This window comes from Primulina eburnea, chromosome 15, assembly GCF_022965805.1.
Source record: "Primulina eburnea isolate SZY01 chromosome 15, ASM2296580v1, whole genome shotgun sequence".
Taxonomy (NCBI): domain Eukaryota; kingdom Viridiplantae; phylum Streptophyta; class Magnoliopsida; order Lamiales; family Gesneriaceae; genus Primulina; species Primulina eburnea.
In genome coordinates, this window is record NC_133115.1 from 33,613,901 (window position 1) to 33,637,430 (window position 23,530).

General features: G+C 32.8%; 2 protein-coding genes and 1 pseudogene across 3 annotated transcripts; 2 read left to right on the top strand and 1 right to left on the bottom strand.

The window, feature by feature from the left end:
• The first annotated feature begins 336 nt into the window (after positions 1–336).
• LOC140815670 (pentatricopeptide repeat-containing protein At5g19020, mitochondrial-like) lies at positions 337–2,472 on the top strand (annotated as a pseudogene).
• A 100-nt stretch (positions 2,473–2,572) lies between these two features.
• LOC140815307 (mediator of RNA polymerase II transcription subunit 33A-like) lies at positions 2,573–10,743 on the bottom strand. Of its 2 annotated transcripts, XM_073174432.1 has the most exons (12): positions 10,143–10,743; positions 8,774–8,884; positions 7,793–8,140; positions 7,107–7,426; positions 6,921–7,012; positions 6,193–6,544; positions 5,759–5,969; positions 5,440–5,554; positions 5,206–5,367; positions 4,279–4,939; positions 3,976–4,182; positions 2,573–3,848 (listed from the first exon to the last, which is right to left on the bottom strand). In XM_073174432.1, exons 1-12 carry the CDS (start codon positions 10,421–10,423, stop codon positions 2,728–2,730), a joined length of 3,981 nt encoding a protein of 1,326 aa, XP_073030533.1. In that variant the 5' UTR covers positions 10,424–10,743; the 3' UTR covers positions 2,573–2,727. The 2 variants fall into 2 exon arrangements, with proteins under 2 accessions (XP_073030533.1, XP_073030534.1); XM_073174433.1 differs by lacking the exon at positions 10,143–10,743 and having other exon boundaries at positions 7,793–8,031; positions 8,774–8,882.
• Positions 10,744–14,388: 3,645 nt separating this feature from the next.
• LOC140815244 (endo-1,3;1,4-beta-D-glucanase-like) lies at positions 14,389–22,633 on the top strand. The gene is made up of 7 exons (XM_073174366.1): positions 14,389–14,600; positions 14,792–14,813; positions 21,246–21,372; positions 21,495–21,585; positions 21,674–21,763; positions 22,037–22,137; positions 22,344–22,633. The coding sequence occupies exons 1-7, from the start codon at positions 14,453–14,455 to the stop codon at positions 22,482–22,484; spliced, it is 720 nt and encodes a 239-aa protein (XP_073030467.1). The 5' UTR covers positions 14,389–14,452; the 3' UTR covers positions 22,485–22,633.
• Positions 22,634–23,530: the final 897 nt, after the last annotated feature.

Consider the following 23,530-nt stretch of genomic DNA (forward strand, 5'->3'; position numbering starts at 1 on the left):
CAAGTATTTGAAATTTCATTTGGTGTTTGGTTTAATTTAAAAATGATATTTACAAATCCATTTCTTGTTTGAAGAAAAAAATATTCGAATTTGGAATTTTAAAATTTTACTAAACTACCCTTATAAACTTTTGGTGGAGAATGATGTGTTGGATAAAAAAGTAATTTTATGTTTTTAAAATCTAAATCTCACCAAATCTCATCAAATTTGATGGAATTTGGATATACTTGTTGAAATCCTATGAAATCCTAAGCAAATCCAAATTTTTTTTTTTTTAATATATTGTCCAACAGTAAAAATAGATTTTGAAATCCATATATCTCATGAAATACTCCCAAATCCGGCTTGCCAAACACACGGTTAGAATTTTCGTTGGTTTCTGCACTAAAAAGTATCTCAACATCTCCTTCATTATTCTCTCATGGCCAGCAGCTCCATTGCCTTGTAATGTTATCTGGGCGGGACTCCAACTTATTCATACAAAACAGTTTGATGAGCATGTATTCGAAATGTGGGCTGATTTCGTGCGCCAAATCGATTTTCGACACGTCACTGAAGTTGGATCTTGTATCGTGTAACATAATGCTTGGTGGATATGTGAAATATGGACATTTAATTGACGCGGGTGAGTTGTTTGTGAGAAGGCCTGCTAGAAACTGTGTGTCTTACACGACTGCGATCATGGGGTTGGCTCAAATTGAGTTCTATGAAGACGCAGTTGAAATTTTTAACGAAATGAGGCTGCTGGGAAATGTCCCTAACGAAGTGACTATGGCTAGTGTCATCTCTGCTTACGCACGTGCTAATGGCCTCCGACAAAGGGGGAGATTGTTGCATGGTTTGGTGTTGAAACTCGGTCTCGATGTGTTTGTTCTCGTATCGACGAACTTGGTTCACTTGTGCTGCATGAGTTTGCGTCTTGCTGATGGAAGGATGATTTTTGATGCGATGAAAGAAAAGAATGTGGTTTCTTAGATTGTTACGTTAACTGATAAGGCACGGGTGGTTGATATGGCTAAAGAGTTGTTTGATGTAATTGTTGAAACGATGTGGCTTCTTGGGGTACAATCATTGATGGATGTTTGCAAGTGGGGTGATTGAGGGACGCTTTGGTGCTCTATTGTGGCTTGAGTCCTAATGAAGTTATGATCGTGGATATCATATCTGCCTGTGGGCAAGAAACAAACTTTATGGAAGGTCAGCAGTTTCATGGTTTAGGTGAGGAAATGGGGTTTGGTGGTTATGATTTCATGCAGGCAACATTAATTCGGTTTTATGCAGCTTGTGGTGAAGTAAAATTGGCTCGCTTGCAGTTTGAACTGAGAAATAAGAATCATATAGCATGTTGGAGTGCCCTTATTTCAGGACAGATAGGAAATGAAATGGTTGATGGGGCTAGTTGTTTATTTAATGAGATGCCTGAAAGAGATGTTTTTTCGTTGAGCTCAATCATTTCTGGTTATTCACAAAACACGCAGCCTGCTTTGGCTGTCAAAGTTTTTCATGAAATGGTAGAGAAGGGATTTAAGCCAAACGAAATTACGATGGTCAGTGTCCTTTCTGCCATTTCTACTTTAGGCATATTAAAGGAAGGAAGATGGGCTCATGAGTACATCTTTAGTAACTTTATACCAGTTAACGACATTTTGAGTGCATCAATAATCGATATGTATGCGAAATGTGGGAGTATTTATGCTGCTTTAGAAGTGTTTCATCAAATTCAAGAGATAACCACCAATGTCTCACCTTGGAATGCAATTATATGTGGCTTGGCTATGCACGGGCATGTTGCAGCATCTTTAAGAATTTTCTCAGATTTGTAGAAGCATGGTATACGACTTGATGCTGTCACATTTATAGGAGTCTTGAGTGCATGTTGCCATGCTGGGCTAGTGGAAGATGGAGAAAAGCATTTTAAGAGCTTGAATGGCATATATGGTGTACAACCAAACATCAAGCATTACGGCTGTATGATAGATCTTTTAGGCAGAGCTGGAAGGCTAAAAGAGGCGAAGAAATAATAAAGAGCATGCCCATGAAGGCAGACGCGGTTATATGGGGTACATTATTGGCAGCTTGTAAAACACATAGTAACACAGATATAGGTGAAAGAGCTGCAGAGAATGTGACAGAGGTAGAGCCATCACATGGTCCTAGTCGAGTTCTACAGGTGGCGCGATGCATCAATAGTGCGGAGAGCTGTGCAAGATGGTAAATTATCGAGATCCCCAGGTTATAGTGGTGTAGTATCACATACTGGCTTATGCTTTCGTAAAGACTTGTTATATTAATACGCCAGAGTGTAAACGAATTTGATTTCAAGATTGAAACAGTGCATGTACCACGTTTTCTGCAGTACCCTGAAGAATGATCACATATTGTTAACCAAAACGTCATGTTTTGATCATTGTATCATACAGTAGGGTCAATTATTCCTAACCAGTTTACCCCCTAACAACAATTGCTCCTAACTTGCAAGAAATGGGAATCGACCTTATGATATAAACTATTATACTAATTGTAAAATGTAGTTAACCTGTTATTATTCAGAAGCTATTGTTAATGGTTAAGCTTATAATTTTAACATTTTAAATTATATGTAAAACTAACTGTCATGTCTTCAATCTTTTTAGTACGTAGACAACTACAAATTATGTAGGCAACTATATCCTAGAAAACAAGGACAATCAATTGCTACATGTATGGCCGACAAAATTTCAAATTTTATTATAAAAAGCTATTTTCAGTTTCTATGATAAGATCAGCAGCAGAGCCCATGGTACTTGCCCCACCAACTCCTAACAAAGCAAGAGCAAGCTCCTCCTCGCCCCGTAGTTTCAACCCCTTGCTCAGTCTCTTCAACAGCTCGACATTCACCTCTAGTATCCAGGTTGGTGTGCATCTCACCATCAAACTCATGAAACCAGATATGTAAGCATGCCAAGTCGCTGGATCACAGCCAAGTGAAATCTTTCCATCTAGGGCACTTGCCAGAAATTCCATGTGATTTCTAATAATGTTAGGTCGCCTCTTTGAAGCCGAAGATGATGAGGCCACACCCCAAGTAAATGCTCCACAAAGTACAGCCAAGTATGCCAACGCATAGCCCCTGAGGATTGGAAGCGTTCCACATCCATTGCCCTTTTGCTCGGTATGGCGAATAGACATAAACCAAGAAGGGAGAGTTTCTTTAAATAATGACTGCACGAGCCCCAGCCCACCGGTTAAGAACATTATGGAAGCTCCAAGCCAAGCTGCGAGTTTTACCCTGGTTATGGCTGCAGCGAGTGAGGCATGCCCGTATTTCAATCCATTTGGTTTTTTCAGCCTTTCAGAACTATCACCCGAGATACCATTGGCTATGTCCTCCACAGTTTGCATCAGTAGTAAAACTATATTGTCTCGTAAAAACATGATGTCTCTAATTGAACGATAGACTCGTAAATAAAGAATCCCAGGAGCAACTGGAGAGATTCCACCGCTAAAATGAGATCCAAATCCATGACCAAGCAGTGATCCAATGCCACCATTGTTCGAAATGCAGCTGCAGCTCAAACCAAGTGTGGCACTGAAGCAGCTTCTAAGTAGCTGAACAACGGCATCATTGCTATGAAGGAAAACAGTACGAGAAGCAGAAAATACTAGGAAATCACTCCAACGCTTAGCTTTTTGGGTCCATAAAGAAGCAACTATTGGCATGCATGGCCAAGGACAGCCAGCAGCAAGGTGCTCCAAAGCTGGACCAGCCAGATTCAGGAAACGTTGTGAGGCTTTATCAAGCTTATAGGTTATGGTTAGGCTCACGAATGCTGCCAAAGGCAATGGAAGTGCAGCTGGTGAACTTCCTCCTATAGAAGTGTAGCGAGTTATTGTAGGATGAGAAATAACAAAACAAAACTCAGACTATGTTTCAAAATTCTTAGTATACACAAAAAAATTGGTATTTTAAGATAGGCCATCATAATAAAAGCAAACCTGCTGCAAGACTGGGGACATCCACACCGGTGGCAGCTAGTATTTTCTTTATCTGTTCCTCAACATTGGAGAAATTTGCTGCTGGACTCGGCCAATCTGTTCCATTCATGAAAACTGACTTCCAAACACCTCGAGTCACTTCAGCAGATAAGTAACTTACAATAGTGGCCAAAGTGGCGGGAAGATAATCCGCCAAATCTTTCAGCCCTGTCGTGCAACCAGCATCAGGTGAGGTGAAATATAAACAAGATGTCAATTAAAAAACAATTCGATAAGAACACGGAAGTTTATAGGGAGACAGACCCGTGCATAATTCACGGGGAGACAATCTTCCATGAGCGCATGCAGTTAGAGCGGCATCTGCCACAAAAGGGACAGCTTCAAGGATATCCCAAGCTGGTATTTTAGGCCTCAGATAAGCATCTTCACTTCCAGTCCCACCGGAACTACTACTTCCAGATGTCGCAGTGTTCACATACTGGTTTCTCGCACTGATTTTTTTATACATCATGTTTAGTAGTGTATCAACAGTATGGTGCACTGGTGTGCCATTGACAAGACCGGTGAGAGGTGAAGCTATACAGGCCAGATGTTGCCTATACCACACTTTGAGTTTAGGAAATGAATCAACAAATATGGGTTTCGAGGACGTAGAACTAGCAACTTGTGCAAGTCTCCTTCGATTTGGATCCTTGAGTGAGTTTCCTGATGATACTAGGTAAGAATTCCGCACCAATAAAAGGTATTCAGGAGTGAGTTGGGATCCTACTGGAGGCACATCTCCAACACCATACTCTATAGGAGGGTGATTAAATCTCCATAGCTTTAGAAGAAGAGCAAATGCATTTGAAAATACGGCATGAACAGAAATTTCTTCTCCTGTGACCATGGTCCAGGAGATATCAGGCACGCATGAGCCAAAAACCTCACATATTGTCATCAACGAACCAGCAAGCTCTGGCACCTGTCAGAAGTTAATATTTTTTCTAAGGTTTCACTGATTCTAATGCTCACTCATCATCATATCCAATAATATTAATTGTATTGAGAAATGATAGTTCGGAGTTCCTGGAAGGCATCAAATAAGAATATTCATGCTTTCACATACATCACATCACTGGCACACATTTAAACATTTATTCCCGCTTTATTTAAAAAAAAAAGCATAACAAAAAAACTAGTTTCTCATGTTTATGGGAGAAACTTTTAACTACGTGTGAGTAAACATACCAATCCATGGAGAGAAAAAATCTGGACACAGTCAACTGGTGCTATTCCCACAAGGAGAACATTGAGCATGGGAGCATAATCAGTCAAATAGCTTTCATTCCCAGAATAGTTGACAGGGACTGGTGGAGAAAGTAGTTTGGTAATAAAGTAAAGTGTGTGTTCCTGCACACGGGTATAACCTGTTAGAATGTTCGGAAATTAAGATAAAAAATTAAATAACAAATGTTTAACTACCTGAACATTCCATCCACGACTCAAGGTCGCCCCACAAAGAATACTAGCAGCAGCTATCCTTTCATCAGTGGATCCTTTAACCGCAATCTCGAAGACTTTATTAATTTCTGCAAAGCTTCCACCATATCCATGAGCTAGTATTCAGTTGCTTTTCTCTTGGATAAATAATAACAGTTACTGAGTAATATTAAGCATATTGATCCTAAATAAGGCTGTCAAAGACAGGTTTCAAACTTATGTTCGTGAGATATTGCATAGACAGTCCAGTTTTTGAGCAGAAGTGAATAGCATTTTGAATGATCATACTTTGATACAATACCTTGAAGCAGGAGTTGAGACTAAAGCATCGATCATCACTGGGGTGAGAGCCGTCCCTTTCATAAATGCTGACCACCCAGTCAACTGAGTGGGAATAGTATGTGGTAGTTGGTTGATGTGCACATCTACATAGCCCGGCCAGAAATAAGCCGATGTGTCCAAAAGATTTCTGGCTACGCAAGTGTCAACAATTAAATGATATAGGCTACCAGCTGCAGGATAGGACTAGGATAAATCACTACCACACCATAAAAAAAATTAGAGAAATCAACTGTTCGAGCACTAAGCTAATTAGTAGGTTGAAAACTTCTTGATAATTAAGTATTATAGCACTCAATAAGTCATTTTTGATAACTTATATGAAAAACGCACATCCTCGGACGACAAAAGCTACATCATAGGCCTTGAATCTTAAAGAGATAAAAAAAAACTCACAACAATTAATCGGTGTATCTGATGTGGTGATGCAATCATGATATGCAGTTCCAACATTGATGCCAGATACAAACAACATTGCTTTAGCAGCAGCCTGATTGGCAGCAGGAATGACCGACTCAGGCGGGGCTAGCAAGCTTTGATAATTACGCAGATTCTGTAGACTTAATACCAAATCGGTACGACGCTTCTTAGAAACTTGTTGTTTCCTTCCCATACCACTATTTGATTCATTTGTTGCCACACTTTCCTCTTCCTCGACAAGATCAGCAACCACAAGTGTTGTGACAGACAATAACATGCACAAGCGGGTATTTAGTCGGGGCACAGGTCCTTCAATGGGATCCCTCTCCTAAAAGTTAAGATCCAACTCAATCAGCAACAAAAACAATGTTGAAGAATCATGGCAAGAGCATCTAAAGTTCACTAAAGCCAGAAAATTACACCCACTGTATCGAGACATCCCCTGTCAGCATGATAGTGTTTATTCTTTTGATTGCAAAGAGAACAAGATCAAGTACAAATCTGTAAAACAGCAGTATATACTTTCATGAAAGCACAGAACTGTGGAAACCACGCTAAAGAAGTGTCTAGTCATAAACAAGTTCCTTAGCTAACATATGTTACACATGTCACGGACTAAAAAAACATCCTCTAAAAGGTTTACTTGAAAACATTCCGCAAAAACATAAGCTAAACAGTCAAAGTCCGAGTGATTTATTCCTCACCCGCTGGACAAGGCGTAGGGCAGCCATCCAAAGTCCAAGAAATATTTCATGCCACGAGGTGGCATTAATTGCTTGAAGGGACTTAACTAAACCTGAAAAGGTGAATACCAAATTACAAAAGCTCTACATAAATCTTTTAGTTTTTTTGGAACTGAAAAAAATAAGATTAATGGACGGTGACTTTACCAGTAATGATTTCAATGGCACTTGTTGCATTAACTCCCGAACCATCCATTGCATCTTCAAAGAATAGATCCAGAGGAAGCCAAAGTCCAGACCGACTAGTACCAAGACAGAGACCAGCAAAAGCAGACAGAGGCCTGGATTGCACCATCAGGTGAGACTGAATAAATGAACGTACTTGAAAATGTTGAGACATAATTTTGCTAGTATCTGATGTTAACAGCAGAAGAATCTCCACTGTACTGGATTTCGAATTTCTCAAAGCTGATGAATTTGTTACAAGCAGCTGCACTCGCCGGGTAAAGCTTTCCCACTGTTTGAACCTGATAGAGACAAATTATTGAAACAGTTGCCCAAATAAATCTAATAACTAGACTATGGACACACAATAAAATGACAGTCGTGTACATAAAAAAGAACCAAAAAAAAGGCTCTCAATATCAAGGTTTCTTGTTATAGTCCCAGACAATTGGTTGTAATGATTTATATAATTTATTTTCAATTGATGTATCAAACTCCAAATGAGACACTTCGATATCGAGTATAAATACTTTAATATAGAGTTGATGTGATGGGGGCAAAGTTAAAAACTCAAATCAAGTTACTTCAACTCAGGCGCACAACACAAAATGAACCACTCCAAGCACACAAATTTGGAAATGAAATTTTATAAGCACTAAAATCCTGACATGTTTTGGCGTGCCAAGTAAAGTATCCTGGAAGTTGTCTTGTTTTGCAGAAACTGCCCAATCAGCTCAATGACCACGATGGAATTAATAGCTTGTAAACTCTGTCTATGTTCTTTCCTTTTCTCATCATGCATATTATCAACATCTAAATCCATATCTTGAGGTTTAACTGGCCATCTAGAGTTGTTCTCTGGCGTAAGTTCCAGTAATCCTTCATCATCCAGTGTAGTGTCAACCAACTGCCAAACAAGGGAAAACACAAAGAGAACCAAGAGAGTTCCAGATTCATTTGTTTGCATATCAAGTATCTCGGAAAAATGAAGTATTTCGTCTAAAGAATTCATGGTCCTGCATGTTAGAATTGGGCAGCAAATACATCAGAAACTCGGATCACATCATCAAACATATGGATTAAGTAGAAATTGCATGTAAACATAATGAATGACCAAACAATGTTGTAGCAATTTCATAGTTCCAGTGAAAGTAAGCTGTTTGTGTCATGAAATGAAAAGCATTATGTGGGATTCGATGTTTCCAAACAGCCTAATATGCGATATTTATAGAAGGAAAATCTTCATTATAATTCTCTTTGGTCAAAGGCAGTAATATTGGTATGTGGTAAAGAGCAATTGTGATGGCGACTATTTGCACACCTGTTTTCTTACTAAGAAGTTGTAAGTTGACTTCTTTGCATTGTAATTGTCCTACTTTTGCAAGCTCACACGTACCAGTTTGTTATATAGAAGACGTACATAAACAATTTAGTTATACATTTGCCTACAAGATGTCATTTAAGTGATAAAGGGACTTGACTGGCAAGCATAGAGATTCAAGGATAAATTGATATTGAGGATGATAAATTATAATAGAAATCAAGTAATCTCTTCTTAAACTTAGAGTTACTGATTCACGTGATTGGTTGAAATCTAAGTACTCAGGAAACGAAAAACAATTCAATGCAATTAAATATCAGGTACTCACTTCTGATGGTTTGGCAAATCTGTGTTTTCCTTCAGTGAGAAAGCATGTAATTTAAGGAGTTCCAGATAAAGCCTGAATGCTGTTGGACAGGACCGGCGACAAGAAACTGTCCTGTTCACCGATTAAGATACAATGAAAGTAATGAACCACCACATTCAGGATATAAACACATGGAAAATATGTTCATAAAGCTCTCCATCATGTTTCACATTATAATGGAACTCGTAGACCCCAGAGACCCGAGATCACATTATCAGTGCGAAGACGTGCACAAAATTCTATCTATTTCAATACTCAAAGCAAAATGTTGCTTTCTTTGATATTAAAATACATTGCAAACATTGTGAATTCATTTGAGGATCCAGCTCAAACATGCAGGTGATAAATTAGAAAGCTACCTCACTATCCAAGAAGTAAAGCAACCAATATAGTACGATCAAAAACACATTAATAGTTAAACTTAGGCAGAGAAAATCTAGATTCACCATTCCTATTACGAATACGGCAAACATTTTTGCTCTATAATAAATGTGCATATGTAAAACAAAAGGAGAAAAGAAATCAACGGTGACTTCTTGTTAGATACTTAAATGACTAGATGATTTTTTTGCGCCAATTAAGAACATTTTCAACACAAGAAAATTTATGCCACCCCGGGAAAAATTCTGTACTTCTATAAAGGCAAGATAATTAACATAACCACGGCCTTAGAAATTACAAGATTGTTGAAGGAAACTGAAGATATGGTATTAGGAAGTAAAGCTGATTCCTAGAAAAAATGCACAATGAATACCGCGAATTTCTGAACACATCATCAATAGTACTGTTTGCAACTTGGCCTTCGGCAACTTTCTTCAAATGTCATCAACAATTTGCTAGTGGAATCCACCAGTTAGTAGAAACTGATTCTATTATACAGGGAGTAATGCACATCTTGTTCAAAACAAAAAGTATTAATGGCCCCACGTGATTTGTATTTTATTTCAGATGTTCGAGCGACCATCTTGTAGAAAAAAGCACCGGGAGTTCTACTACAGGTATGTAGCATAGAATCATCCGTAGAAACCCGCAATACACCAGTAACGAGAAAGTTCATAGAAAAGAAAGAGTTGCTATAGAAATCTCCATCACAGATTAATCGTCCAAACGAGGTAAAATGTAATAACGGAACAGACTTACAAGACTGATATCAGTAGAGATTAGATCATATAACAATTCAATGTGATACACCTCCTTCAGACAAGGGTCAGAGTATCAAGAACCAAATGTAATAAAGATTGAAACTTTGCTAAAAAAACACATGGAACAGAGTACACAAAAATAAAATTTAAAAAAAGGTGTCCGAAGTAAGAAACAAATTAATGAGGACCTCGTTGAGAGGAGACCAAGAACAAGCAAGGGAGGCACAATCTTCAGCGCCAAAGCTTTTTCCAAGATCTTCCATGCAGTCGGCACGTTGTTCTCCCAAAAAATGTGGGACACTAAAAGGTCAGCAAGTTCAATAGAAGGTAAAGAGATTCCAACAGAGGTCAGATTCGAGGACACCTGCGCGGCCCATAACAATGGGTCCCCGCCCTTTTCTTGTGCCACCTTTGTTAGCTCCAGAACAGTGTCCCATGTGCTGCAATTCCACCGGGTCGTCACCTCCATTGCTAAAGCACAAGTTTTTTCATCGCTTCATGTTGAGCTGAGTTTTTTTTATCCAGAAAAACTGAGTGCGTATGCACGTATATTTTGAGGTAAACAACCGGCAAACTTGAAGATTGATGCAATGTGATTGGAATCAAATGCGAAAGCCAAACTGATCAAGGGCAGGCTTCAGACCTTACACGAAAAAGGTAGATGGAAAAAGAGAACAAGAGAGGGAGTATATAGAGACTGAGCAATTTGCGTTGGTTCAGTTGGTGTATGGTGGTTGCGTTGCTTACTGTTGTATTTAGCTTAGGCGGAGGATATTATTGTCTCCTGGTTTCCTGTTTATTGCAGTGTTAGGAATTAATTATTATTGCACTTATCTGTTTATTCAGAAAGGTCAAACTTATCCGTAAATTATTTTTCATTTATCTAGTCATAATTTTTCGTGAATTTTTAAGTTAATATTTATCTTTTCTTTTCAATAAAATAAAATGTTATTTCCTTCACAATATAATACAATGGATAACGAATAGACGATCTTACGAATTTTTATCTATGAGACTGGTCAACTATACCGATATTCACAATAAAAAGTAATATTTTTAGGATAAAAAATAATATTTTTTTATGCATAACATATATAAGAGATCTGTCTCATAAAATACGATTCATGATATCGTCTCACACAAATTTTTGCTATGGATTAATACGAGGATCCATCATATAGATTTATATTTCTATGATTTTTCGTGTTGATACGAAGATAGAAACCAGCAGGTAAAAATATATCTATATTTATACTTTATTAAAATAAGAGTTCTTTTTTTAAAAAAAAAAATTCAAAAATTCAAATTTAAAATAACTTCTTATATAAGTTACGAGTGATGATTAAAGCAGAACAAATGAGAATTAAGCAAACGAAAGGTGCAATCAACCAGAAAATTTAAATTATATATTGTCAATTAATCCAACATAAAGATGGTTTGATTATAATTTTGAGAGTACATCTTTTATAGAACGTCTCACGGATCTATATTCATGAGACGAATCGACCCGACTCATATATACCATAGAAAACAATATTTTTAACATAAAAAATAATATTTTCTCGTGAATTGGGTCGAGTAGAAGATCTATTTCATAAATTGATCCATGAAACAGTCAGATTTTTTGTGTGTAATTTTGGAAGAAATGTGAGACAGCAACACCTTCAAAATGACCAATTCTATCCTACACCAGGTGAGGTACTCTCCTTTACTTTTTTTTTTTTACGCGTGTCTTTTTTTTATTATTATTATTACATTTCACACTACTTTAACCTAAATCAACCAAACTAATCATTAAACTAATTTCGTTTAATGTATATAACATGTGTTATATCATTATATTATTATTATTATTCTCAAAATTTAAAATTTAATATTTTATATTTAAAAATTATGTGAAATTTTTTTTTATAGTAAAACTTTTAGGTTTGAGGTTTGAGATTTTCATTTTTATTATTTTTATTTTTGTGGTAGAATCATATGAAATGTAAAAAATCAATATTTTAAAATTTAATTATTATAAGAAATTCTATGTTCTACCCATTTATATACGCTAATAAAATTATTGTAGCTATTTTTAAATGCTATACATGTATTAATGTATATATTATTTAGTGACAGGGAGTAAATCTCCCGGAGTAGGATAGAATTGTCCCTTCAAAATCAAGGATAATAGTATCCTTTTTCAGTCATATAATTTGGGGTTGTTCCATTATTAGAAAATTGATTAGGAATCAATTAAAACCTCAATTAGTCTCTAATCCACCCAATTCTGAATACCATCATTTTTTTTTTTGCAAGAAATAGAGAGAGTGGTTAGGGTTAGGTGGAGATGAAGACATATTGAAATCCCCATCAAAAGTTGGTCCTTGCATGATAGTGCTTTAGGTATGTATCATTACAAAGTTTCTCTTTTTATTAATTATTATTAATTTTTAAAAATAATAAGTTTATGTTTTTGTTACAACTTCTTTTCAGTGAAGCAAAACTATTATTTTATGGTGTGGCAGCTTTTTATTGTTGTTTTTAAAGATGTCCATATCATGGGATTGGTTGGTGAGCCATAGTAATTAATTTAGTAAATGTTTTTGGTAATTGTGATTAGTTATAACTTTTTTCCCCCTAAAATAAACATGATACACACACTCATATACATATAACTTTCAAGTTTTCATTAACTCTAGAACAATGTCTTTTTTTAAAAAAAAATTTATTTATCAAAATAGAAAAATTTCCAAACCTAGTATCAAATATTTTCAGTGAAAGTATGTTCGTTTCTAAATTCAAATCTTATATTGTTCATTTTACCAAGTGTCTTGTTGAAATAAATAGTATTTTTTAAAACGATAGAACTATCAGCAGCTACTCTGTAATGCGCGTGTATCGGATAAATATCGGGCTAACACAGTAACATATAAATCACGTTAGTCAGATAAACTAAATATCAAAGAAATACGTCATCACTTTTTTGAGCATTATTATTTACTTATATTCGGATTATATCAATAGTAAGAATAACTATGGTCCTTTTTAAAGAAATGCTTCATGAGAACTTCTTTGGGTGAAATTTTTAGTTCGTCTACACGCATGCATACATAAATACATACAGATGACTATCCTTTGAAGAGGTCCGAGTTGGTAAGATTCATTTGATCATTGATGGCACATACTTTTAAACTAGTTAAAGAATTTTTTTAAATTTTTTTTTAGAGAAATGCAACCATATGGTTGGATATCTTCGATTTTTAAGTAGATACAATCTTCCTTGAATTACGTGATATCGATTTCTAATATCTTTTTCTCTTGATAATTAAACTTTTCCACATATGACACATTTAGTAATTGAAATAACACTAGTAACTAGCTAATTAAAGGATAAATCTGCAAGCTTCCATCAGATTAGGACACAACACCTCACGTTCTTGTTCCGGTAAAAAAACAGCGCAAAAAGTGGTATTAGGAGCAAATAAATGACATGAAGAATGAGGGACTTGCACCAGCAGAAGTGGGTGCATATTTCAACACTAATCGCCTTCCACAAATTTAAATCTTCTAGCATTACGATATGATCGAACCTACATTGACTCGATACCCTTGCATTGCATGATTCATAATCGGATGTGATACTGAATTTCATCGACGATTCTAAGTAACAGTGGATAAAAATATTGTTTATTTAAGCTTGACGATAAGAATAAAATATATTATAATTTCGACATATTGAGAGTTGATCGAGCCGACAATTAAACTCTTTGTCCTAAACAAGATGTAACAATCACTATTTTGAGATAATATCGTTACAAATATGAGAATCCACAAATCCTCTGAAAATTTCTTTTCATGTTTAAAGATTTATTATAGAAAATGTACTGTTTTACTTTTATATATCTAGAAGTTTAAAAGAAGCCAAATTTTTTGGTTTCTGAAGAAGTATTTTCAAAATATTTTTTCTAACAACAATTTCCACATCCAAATATCAACATTTTTCAAGAAAAGATCAAAAGAAAAGGAACCAAGGTAATTTGGCCACTCTAGAGTAATAGTATCAACACATTTTCTCAGTTTAGCCCATATTATTCTGTAGAAAAATCCGCTTAACTTTTTGCTGATCCCAAGCCCACAAAACCAACCCAAATGGCAAATCATATCGAACTTAAACTCCCCAGTTAACTTTTGATCAGATGCTGACATGAAGGCAGACGGCATGCCATCATACTACATATAAATATTGATGACAGACAATCTATTTTATTTTATTTTAAATGAAGATCGGCATGGAGCAGGACTTATATTTTTAAATGTAAAAGAAAGCACCAGGAACGTGAATCATATGCTGTCTATTTGTCTTCTCTTCACCAACAGAGAATATCCTAATTAATGTTCGGAATTTATTTTTTTTCAAACTTTTTGCACACACCCGAGGTCACTCAAAAACTCATAATAGATTGGTAAAACCAAATATTTATTTGCTCGAGGAGAGGAGAGGAGAGGTCGAAAAATGGCAGGGAAGCAGTGCTGTGAGAACCCACCAACTCTAGATTCCAGTAGCGGAATAGGCTATGTGAAAGAACTTGGAGGCCTCAACTGCTATATCAATGGCCCTGCTGATTCCAAGCTTTCAGTGGTATTAATTGCTGATGTTCATGGTATGTGCACTTTCTTGAAACTTTTTATCATGGGCTGCTGCAAAGTTTCAATTTTTCTTCTTGGATTTTATGTGTATAAATACAAATGTGCGATATGTATTCAGAATTCGTTTTCGATCGTAATTCGTAAACGATAGTCTTGTAATTTAGTTTGTTCCCTCTTTTAATATTTCGCTCGTTGCTTTATGTAGGATATGAGGCTCCTAAATTGAGGTGCTGCTTCTTTCTCTACTTCTTTTGTTGTATTTCAAACTTTAATGGTTAAAATCATATAATTTAAAATCTATATCTAATAATTATTAAATGAGTTTATTTGATATTTACTATATAATCTTATTCGAACGTGCATTTCTTTACATATATATGTTGATTTATTTATTATTTTAAAACTTATTTAACAAGAAAATAATAGTCATCAATGTTAGTCTACCAAAGATCGATATATAGAATTTATTATCCATGATATATAATTGTACAAATAAAAAGTAAAAAAATTCTTTAGGAAGTTAGATTAAATATTAGGCAAAAACTTGTGTGAGACGGTCTCACGGATCGTAATTGTGAGACGGATCTCTTATTTGGGTCACTCATGAAAAAGTATTACTTTTTATGCTAAAAGTATTACTTTTTATGGTGAATATGGGTAGTGTTGACCCGTCTCACAGATTGAGATCCGTGAGACGGTCTCACATGAGACCTACTCTAAATATTATGAGTTATATTTTGCTATTAATATTACTATTTCATTTGTTTTAATATTGTTTTAATGAGTTAATCACGGTGATTTTAAATTTATAATTGGAAAAATTTTCTATCATCCATATATTTATATGTACTAGAAAAATGCACGTGCGTTGCACGTAAAAAACTAAACTACCGAAAATATATGTACTAAATTTTAATAATATTTAAATGAATTAAAACATGGTTAATAACATTTATCAACTGAAACAAACTAAGTCATAAAAAATAAAAAAATCATGACCATAGACGGTATATAAATCAGAGTAAATATCTTATCCACTTGACAAACTTTCAAATATGCTTCTTGGTTGATTTTGACAACTCAACAGCTCTTTGTCGTAGTTTGTTATAATATACATATAACTATTTTGATATGCTCAACAAGTATCTGATCGTCTTTAACATCTATTATGTTATTTACAATTCTTATCCGGGATCTGACATGCTCGTAGTTTGCTTCTTTATCACGACATTTTTTCGATTTTCTATATTGTTTTTATTTGATAATCTTATTTTTCCGACTATTTTTTTGTTGTTAAATGATTTTTCAGCTTTTGACAATTATCAACTATAACTCTTAAGAAAAAATGCTTTTACTCGTGATTAATTTTCAATTGTGACTAAAAGTATTTATAACATATATATTCTTCAACAACATAACCAATGAATGGTGTTGCACCTTCTTCAAATATTGTGATATTTGGGATATCATTTTTATATATTTAGTATCAATATTATCAACATATAGCTGTAAGGTCAATAAATTTTTAACAACTATTTCTCAATCAGTGTAAGAAAAATACTTGAAATATCTTCAAATGGCTATATCTTAGAATTGTGTCCTCATTTAATTTGACACAATTCAAGAAAGTCATCTTGATCGTCATTTTTTGGAAGCTTTGAAATAATGATTGCGAGCATCATGTCATGAGGATGATATAGTTTCAATCTCATTTGTTGCGTTTAGAACATAATATTATATTATTCATTGAAATAAAATAAATTTTCTTCTATCGAGTTTATATTTTGTTTTATAATATTTTATATCTTGTGGAACGACATACAAAATTAATTATTGTATTTTAAAAAGCTTGAGAAGAGGTACGAATAATGTAATTAGATATGCATATGAGATATCATTCAAATATATGTCAAAGTATTTGTCTTATTCAATATCTCATCTAATAATATAACCATTTAGATTTGATGAGCATTTTATGATAGTCAAAATTAATTTGATGAAATATTGTAGAATTTTATTTGAATTTCAATATTTTGCTAAGTGAATTTATTTGACGAAGAGTTTTCTATGCTACCATCGTATATGTTATGAATTAGCTAATTAGACAATTTGACTAAAAAAAGAGACAAAAACAATCTCGTATTACCTCGAAATATATCGAGATAATATTGGAGAAAATAAAGTGAAACTGACTCAATGTCTCAATAAAATGCACAGAATTGATCTGTTATATTGTGTCAACAAAGTTTTAGAATTGTTCCCATACCATTATAAATAGAATGAGAATTATGCACAATTTGTTTTTCATGTATTTCTTTTTCTAAATGAAGAATTTTTTCTTTTTGAAAAAACTATTTTATTGAGAAATATTGACATTTTACATGACATTCATATGTCGCACAACCATGAAGTAGCAACATAATCATTATATAACACTTAACGTACACATACAATTCTTCAATTCTTTCGTCATTATGTTTCGTTGAAATTTAAATCTGAATCATTCTTGATCTTAACATTTTGCTTTAAATATGATTTAATATATATGTATATGTTTCATGTTACTTAATTATACCTAATTTCAAATATCTATAAAAAATGTGCTTGAATTATATCATACAGAAATTAGGACATAGTATGTAGGACCGAATACTTGCCGCTTTACCAAAAGCTATAGCTAGTAGTAACGGTGCAACTCAAATCTTTTAAATCGCACAGCAGCTCAAGCACCACAGTTCGGCCGCTCAAGCAAGCAGGGACAATTATTGCATCCAACAATCTTCCTCCCAATAATTGCACTCCTTGCAATCAATGGGAATCGAACCCGTGACCTTGGCTCTGATACCAATTGTAAGACCGAGCGCTTGCCGTTTTACCAAAAGCTATAGTTAGTAGTAATTGTGCAACTCAAATCTCTTAAACCGCGCAGCAGCTCAAGCACCACGGTTCGATCGCTCTACCAAGTAGGGACAATTATCGCACCCAACATAGTAACACACAACATTATTTTTTTTATTTAACATGTATTTTTTTTTCATCAACTATGTTTGTCAAAACTTTTTTGTTCAAAATTTGACGCATTTCGTAGACTATATGTATGAAAAACCAAGAAATTATATAATTCACAGAAACCATTTACTATTCTCTTCGAAGAACAGAAGACACAAAATACGTGGCTTTGATTGATGTACTCTCATACTTATTTTTATATAAACAACAAGACACGTCATATAATATCAGAAAAATCAATTATCGCCAACAATACTAACCAAAACGAATAAAAAAATCATAACACAAACAACCTCGACAAGAAAATAAATGATAACTCAAAGTTTAAAAATAATTTATTTAGTACAATAACAAAAAATTTGAACTATATACGAGCAATAAAAAGCATAAATCACTCTCAAATTAAATATTAACTCATATTATTCATAATCTGTAGAAATTTTCCAATATTTTTTTCAAATAAAGAGAAGAAGCCTTATTAAAGTCATCGTTTTATAGATATTCATTCCACTTCTTTAAAAAACACATGAAAAATGGTGCCTAGAAATCATAATAAAACTATTTAGAAAAGCAGCCGTAAAAATATAATACAAAGTCACACAATTTTTCTTAAACCATAGAAAAATATTAGACTATTGACTAACTATATCTAGCAACAACAAAGCATGCGTTAACTTGTGATATAATTAAAATTTAGAATCATGCATAATCATTGAATTAGAGCAAAATCGCATGCCAAAAATCTACTGGATATTATATATTTTAATAATTTATCCATATTTGTCGTTCACCAGAGGACTCTTAGACCTACCAAATTTTGTAGTTCACCTATTATTTTCATGATAAATAATATTACAAAAATAATATAAGCAAGAACATAAAAACTCAAATTAAAATGCCTTCTATCAATTTAAGTAAAAAAAATCGATTAGAGAATATAATAATGTCGTAAAAAATTTAAATATTGATTTATAGACAGAAGTTTGAAAATACATTTGCCCCAATAAATAAAAAATGTTATCTCTTGATATTCTGAGACATAAGGTAAAAACGAAGAAATATTTCAATCTTTTTAATATTTTCTAAGTCACTTCAAACTAAGTGATCAAATGGAGCATATTATTTAGTAATATTCATTTAGCAGCATTTGTAAAAAAATTGACCAAATAACTTAAAAACAGTGTTTGAAATCACTTAAAGACAAATATTTCTCTCAATCACATATCTCTATTGACACTTAAAAGTCTGAAAATATTTTTATTCTAAATGGGAGAAAGAAATTTTGTTTGACATTAATATTTATAAATAATTTATTTTTATTCAATCCGACTCATTTCCCTTTGTCTTCCTGTTATTATTTGACGGCAATGTATAAATTTAAGTAACTAAAATTAAATTTAAAGTAAATTAAAATAATAATTAGTTTGATTGAGTTAAATACACTATTAATAATCTTATTAAACTAAGATAAAAAAAATGAATTAAATAACACCATTAACATGACAAATTGTAAAACAAAAAAATAATATAATAGTAAGCTCACAAATGAAAGTCATATACTTAATAGATTAATAATAGATAATATATTATTCAGTAATATGTATTTAGCATCATATATTGAAAATTGATTAAAAAAATATGTATTAATGATTATTATTAAATGAAGGTAAGGCTATTTATGTAATTTCACAATTCACATTCATATATTTATATTATTATTATTATTATTATTATTATTATTATTATTATTAGTATTAGTATTAGTATTAGTATTAGTATTAGTATTAATATAGATAGATATAGATAGATATAGATTATTTGTAAGGTTTTTTCACAAAACAACTTTTAATCTCGGCTATTGAATTTAAAAGTTTAGTAATTAGTAAATAAATAATAAGGATAAGGATTAAAAGTTTAGTAATTAGTAAATAAATAATAAGGATAAGGACAAAAAAGCAAATGCATAATTGTAATTAATAATTAATAATAAGAATTGAATTTAAAAGTTTAGTAATTAGTAAATAAATAACAAGGATAAGGACAAAAGAGTAAATGCATAATTGTAATTAATAGATAATAATAAGGATAAGGACAATGTGGTAAATTCACAATTCAATCTGTATAAGTGAATAAATAATAAGGATAAGGACAAAAGAGTAAATGCATAATTGTAATTAATAATTAATAATAAAGATTGAATTTAAAAGTTTAGTAATTAGTAATTAGTAAATAAATAATAAGGATAAGGACAAAAGAGTAAATGCATAATTGTAATTAATATATAATAATAAGGATAAGGATAATGATTGTAATTAATATATAATAATAAGGATAAGGATAATGTGGTAAATTCACAATTCAATCTGTATATTTATATAGATATAGATATAGATGAAATAATTTTTTTCTTTAAATGAAATATGACATAATTAAATATTATAATGAAAAATTGATAAAGGGAAAAAAAGTCATCTTTACATATATTGATTTATTTATTATTTTAAAAATTATTTAACAAAAGTTAACAGTCATCAACGTTAGTCTACGAAATATCGATATATAGAATTTATTATCCATGATATAGAATTGTAAAAATAAAAAGTAAAAAAAAAAATTAAGAGGTTAATTAAATATTATGAGTTATATTTTACTATCAATATTACTATTTCATTTGTATTAATATTGTTTTTATGAGTTAGTCATAGTGATTTTAAATTGATAATTATTTGTCTTTAGTACGCTTCGCTTTTGTAGATTATGATTTATACATTGGTAAAATACATAATTTGGTTGATTTTTAGGTTATTATGATTTATACGTTGTGTTTGAATATATAATTTTTTTAAAAATTTTTTTATTTCAGTTCATTTTGTTCTATATATTATGTTCATTACAATTTATTATATAACATAAAATCAACTACTTGAATTTTAATTTGGGAAACAATTTTGAAAGTAAGTTATATAAGTTCTTATAAATCGTCTAATATGATAAAAAATTAAGCTCAGATAAATAACAAAATGATTCAAATTATTTTTTAGAAAATCATATTTTTATAATTTTTATAATATATTTGAAATTACGTGCAGCGCACGTGCATCGTGCTAGTATCTTGAAATGGAGGAAATGAGTGAATTGGGTTTTACTTCATCTGATATGAAAATGGCAAGTATCTCTATTTAACAAAACACGGGTAAACAGCCGTCGATCTTTTATATGACAATTCGCGTTTTAGAATGTGCGGAGGGCTTAAATGCATTCCAAGCATAGCAAAAACGATTGTTCTAGTGCCAAGGAGGGGTGTCCAAATTGGCGGTTGACGTGAGCGTTTGACAAATGACAAGGAACATGATTCCCCTACCAACATTTTCCTGGGTTGGTCTGTTGCACACAACGATTTGTCATAAAAGATTGTTTAGCAAATGTTGAACAAAGACCCTAAATGATTTTGATTTAAGTTAGTGATATTTGACGGAAAATTAAGGATAAAATAAACTATTTGATATCAAGGAATTCAACCAACTGCATACTATCTTATGTTTAGTTTGACTGCTTGCACAGCTACACTTTTGTTTAGCTGCTATGTTATTATGTAAATTTAAAATCTTGAACTTCATACGGTGCTCATATAGCTATGATCTGTCTTGAAGGAAACTTGCGGACAAAGTTGCTGAGGCTGGGTTTTATACCGTCGTCCCAGATTTTTTTAGGGGAGATCCTTTTGTAACTGATAATGTTGATAGACCTATCTTTGTTTGGCTTAAAGATCACGGGCCTGTGAGTTTTCATTTATTCCCTTTTCATAACCAGTTAGCTTGCCTCTGAAAATTTACTTAATTATTTATTATCTGGCATTATCATGGCTTTTATCTCTAAATATTATAGCGTTGGCTTGATAGGGTCAAGGATTTGAGGATGCAAAGCCAGTTATTGAAGCTCTTAAAAGCAATGGCACAACCAAGATTGCTGCTGCAGGCTTCTGTTGGGGAGGTGAATTGGTTCCTATCCACTGTCTATACTAACATTGCTCTTATTTCAACGTTGGAATTTGTAAAATCAACTCTTATTTTGGCTTCAGCCAAGGTGGTTGTGGAACTTGCGAAGTGCGAGTTTATACAAGCTGGAGTGCTGCTACATCCTTCTTTGGTAACTGTAGAAGACATGCAAGGTACTAAATTTTAATGTTTCCAAGTATAGTGCGCAAGCTAATCAAAGACCTGATCGCAGGCATGAGAGGGGGGCAAACTGCAAAGTTACATTAAACAGTAAATTATACCTGAAACTTTAGTTATTATAAGTTTATACCGGGACTTTTTTTCTCTCTTGAATATAATCCATTGTGGATCCATATGTGTTATTTGGTTATCAGTGGTGAAACCAAACTGAAACACTTACACCAGTACTTGCTCCTTTCTTTGAATCATGTTAAAATAATCCTCAGGAGTTAAGGTTCCGCTTTCGATTCTTGGAGCTGAGATCGACCAGATGTCTCCACCAGAGCTTGTGAAACAATTCGAAACTGCTTTAAAAGCTAAGCCTGAGGTGATCGACTCAGTTGGATTACACATTTCAATTATAACACGCACTTGTGAATAGTTTCTTGATTTGAATTCAAATTTGTCTTCGTCAATTCCACCAGAGAAGAGCCTTTACAAACCTGAGCTGGATGGTTTGTGTACCACTTGGCTATCCAAAAAACGTTCAGTTATAATTGCAACACATGAAATAATGGTAATCTTTGTCTTCAGATCAACTGCTTCGTGAAGATATTTCCTGGAGTTGCGCATGGATGGTCTGTGAGGTACAAGGAAGAAGATGAGCATTCCGTGAAGAGTGCAGAAGAGGCGCACTCTGACATGTTGGATTGGTTTACCAAACATCTCAAGTGAATTGAAATTTTAACAAAGCATCTTGTACAAGTCGGTGTTCTTTTCTATATTCTAAATTTGTAATGAACTAAGGATACCTGAACCAGTTTAATCAACAATTTGTTTGAATGAGTGGGATCTTCAGCTTATGGTTGATAATTTACTCTGAACCCGAGAGATAATCCAATATCGGGGTATCTGACCCCGATATTGGAGGATATCGAGGAGTTTTTATATGAATAAATAATTGAATAATCGGGTATGGTGATTTTCGGGTACGAGGACGAAAACATGTATTAAAGAAGCTTACTCATACGTGACCAAAATATTTGATTAAATGAATATATATATATATATATATATATATATATATATATATATATATATATATATATATATATATATACTTACATATAAATATACCACTTCCAATTGTGAATTTCCATGTTTGTCCTTCTCTATTTATTTATTTAGCTTAGCAAGTAGTTTTTTTGTATGGGTTAACTTGTAATTTACTTCTTTTATCTTAATTAACTAATTATTAAAATATGATGATTACTATTCATTAAATGCATTGAATTTATTCCTACTTCAATCATGAATTTCCATGTTTGTCCTTCTCTATTTATTTATTTAGCTTAACAAGTTGTTTTTTTATATGGGTTAACTTGTAATTTCTTATATATGTGTGTGTGTGTCTTAATATTCATTGAATACATTGAATTTATTCCTACTTCCCGATTAATTAATCTACTTACATAAAAATATAATACTTCCAATTATGAATTAGTAAAATATATTTGTTACTATTCATTAAATGCATTGAATTTATTCCTACTTCAATCATGAATTTCCATGTTTGTCCTTCTCTATTTATTTATTTAGCTTAACAAGTTGTTTTTTTATATGGGTTAACTTGTTATTTTTTATATATGTGTGCGTGTGTGTCTTAATATTCATTGAATACATTGAATTTATTCCTACTTCCCGATTAATTAATCTACACATAAAAATATAATACTTCCAATTATGAATTAGTAAAATATATTTGTCAATTTTCACAAAAT

Excerpts from the sequence above, each read along its gene's own strand:
- LOC140815307 (XM_073174432.1), bottom strand. The coding sequence starts at position 10,423 with ATGGAGGTGACGACCCGGTGGAATTGCAGCACATGGGACACTGTTCTG. Across the intron at positions 5,970-6,192 it reads AGATACACCGATTAATTGTT|CTGGTAGCCTATATCATTTA; the intron begins GTGAGTTTTTTT and ends CCTATCCTGCAG. Across the intron at positions 4,940-5,205 it reads TTTTTTCTCTCCATGGATTG|GTGCCAGAGCTTGCTGGTTC; the intron begins GTATGTTTACTC and ends AACTTCTGACAG.
- LOC140815244 (XM_073174366.1), top strand. The coding sequence starts at position 14,453 with ATGGCAGGGAAGCAGTGCTGTGAGAACCCACCAACTCTAGATTCCAGT. Across the intron at positions 14,814-21,245 it reads TATGAGGCTCCTAAATTGAG|GAAACTTGCGGACAAAGTTG; the intron begins GTGCTGCTTCTT and ends TCTGTCTTGAAG. Across the intron at positions 22,138-22,343 it reads CTTTAAAAGCTAAGCCTGAG|ATCAACTGCTTCGTGAAGAT; the intron begins GTGATCGACTCA and ends CTTTGTCTTCAG.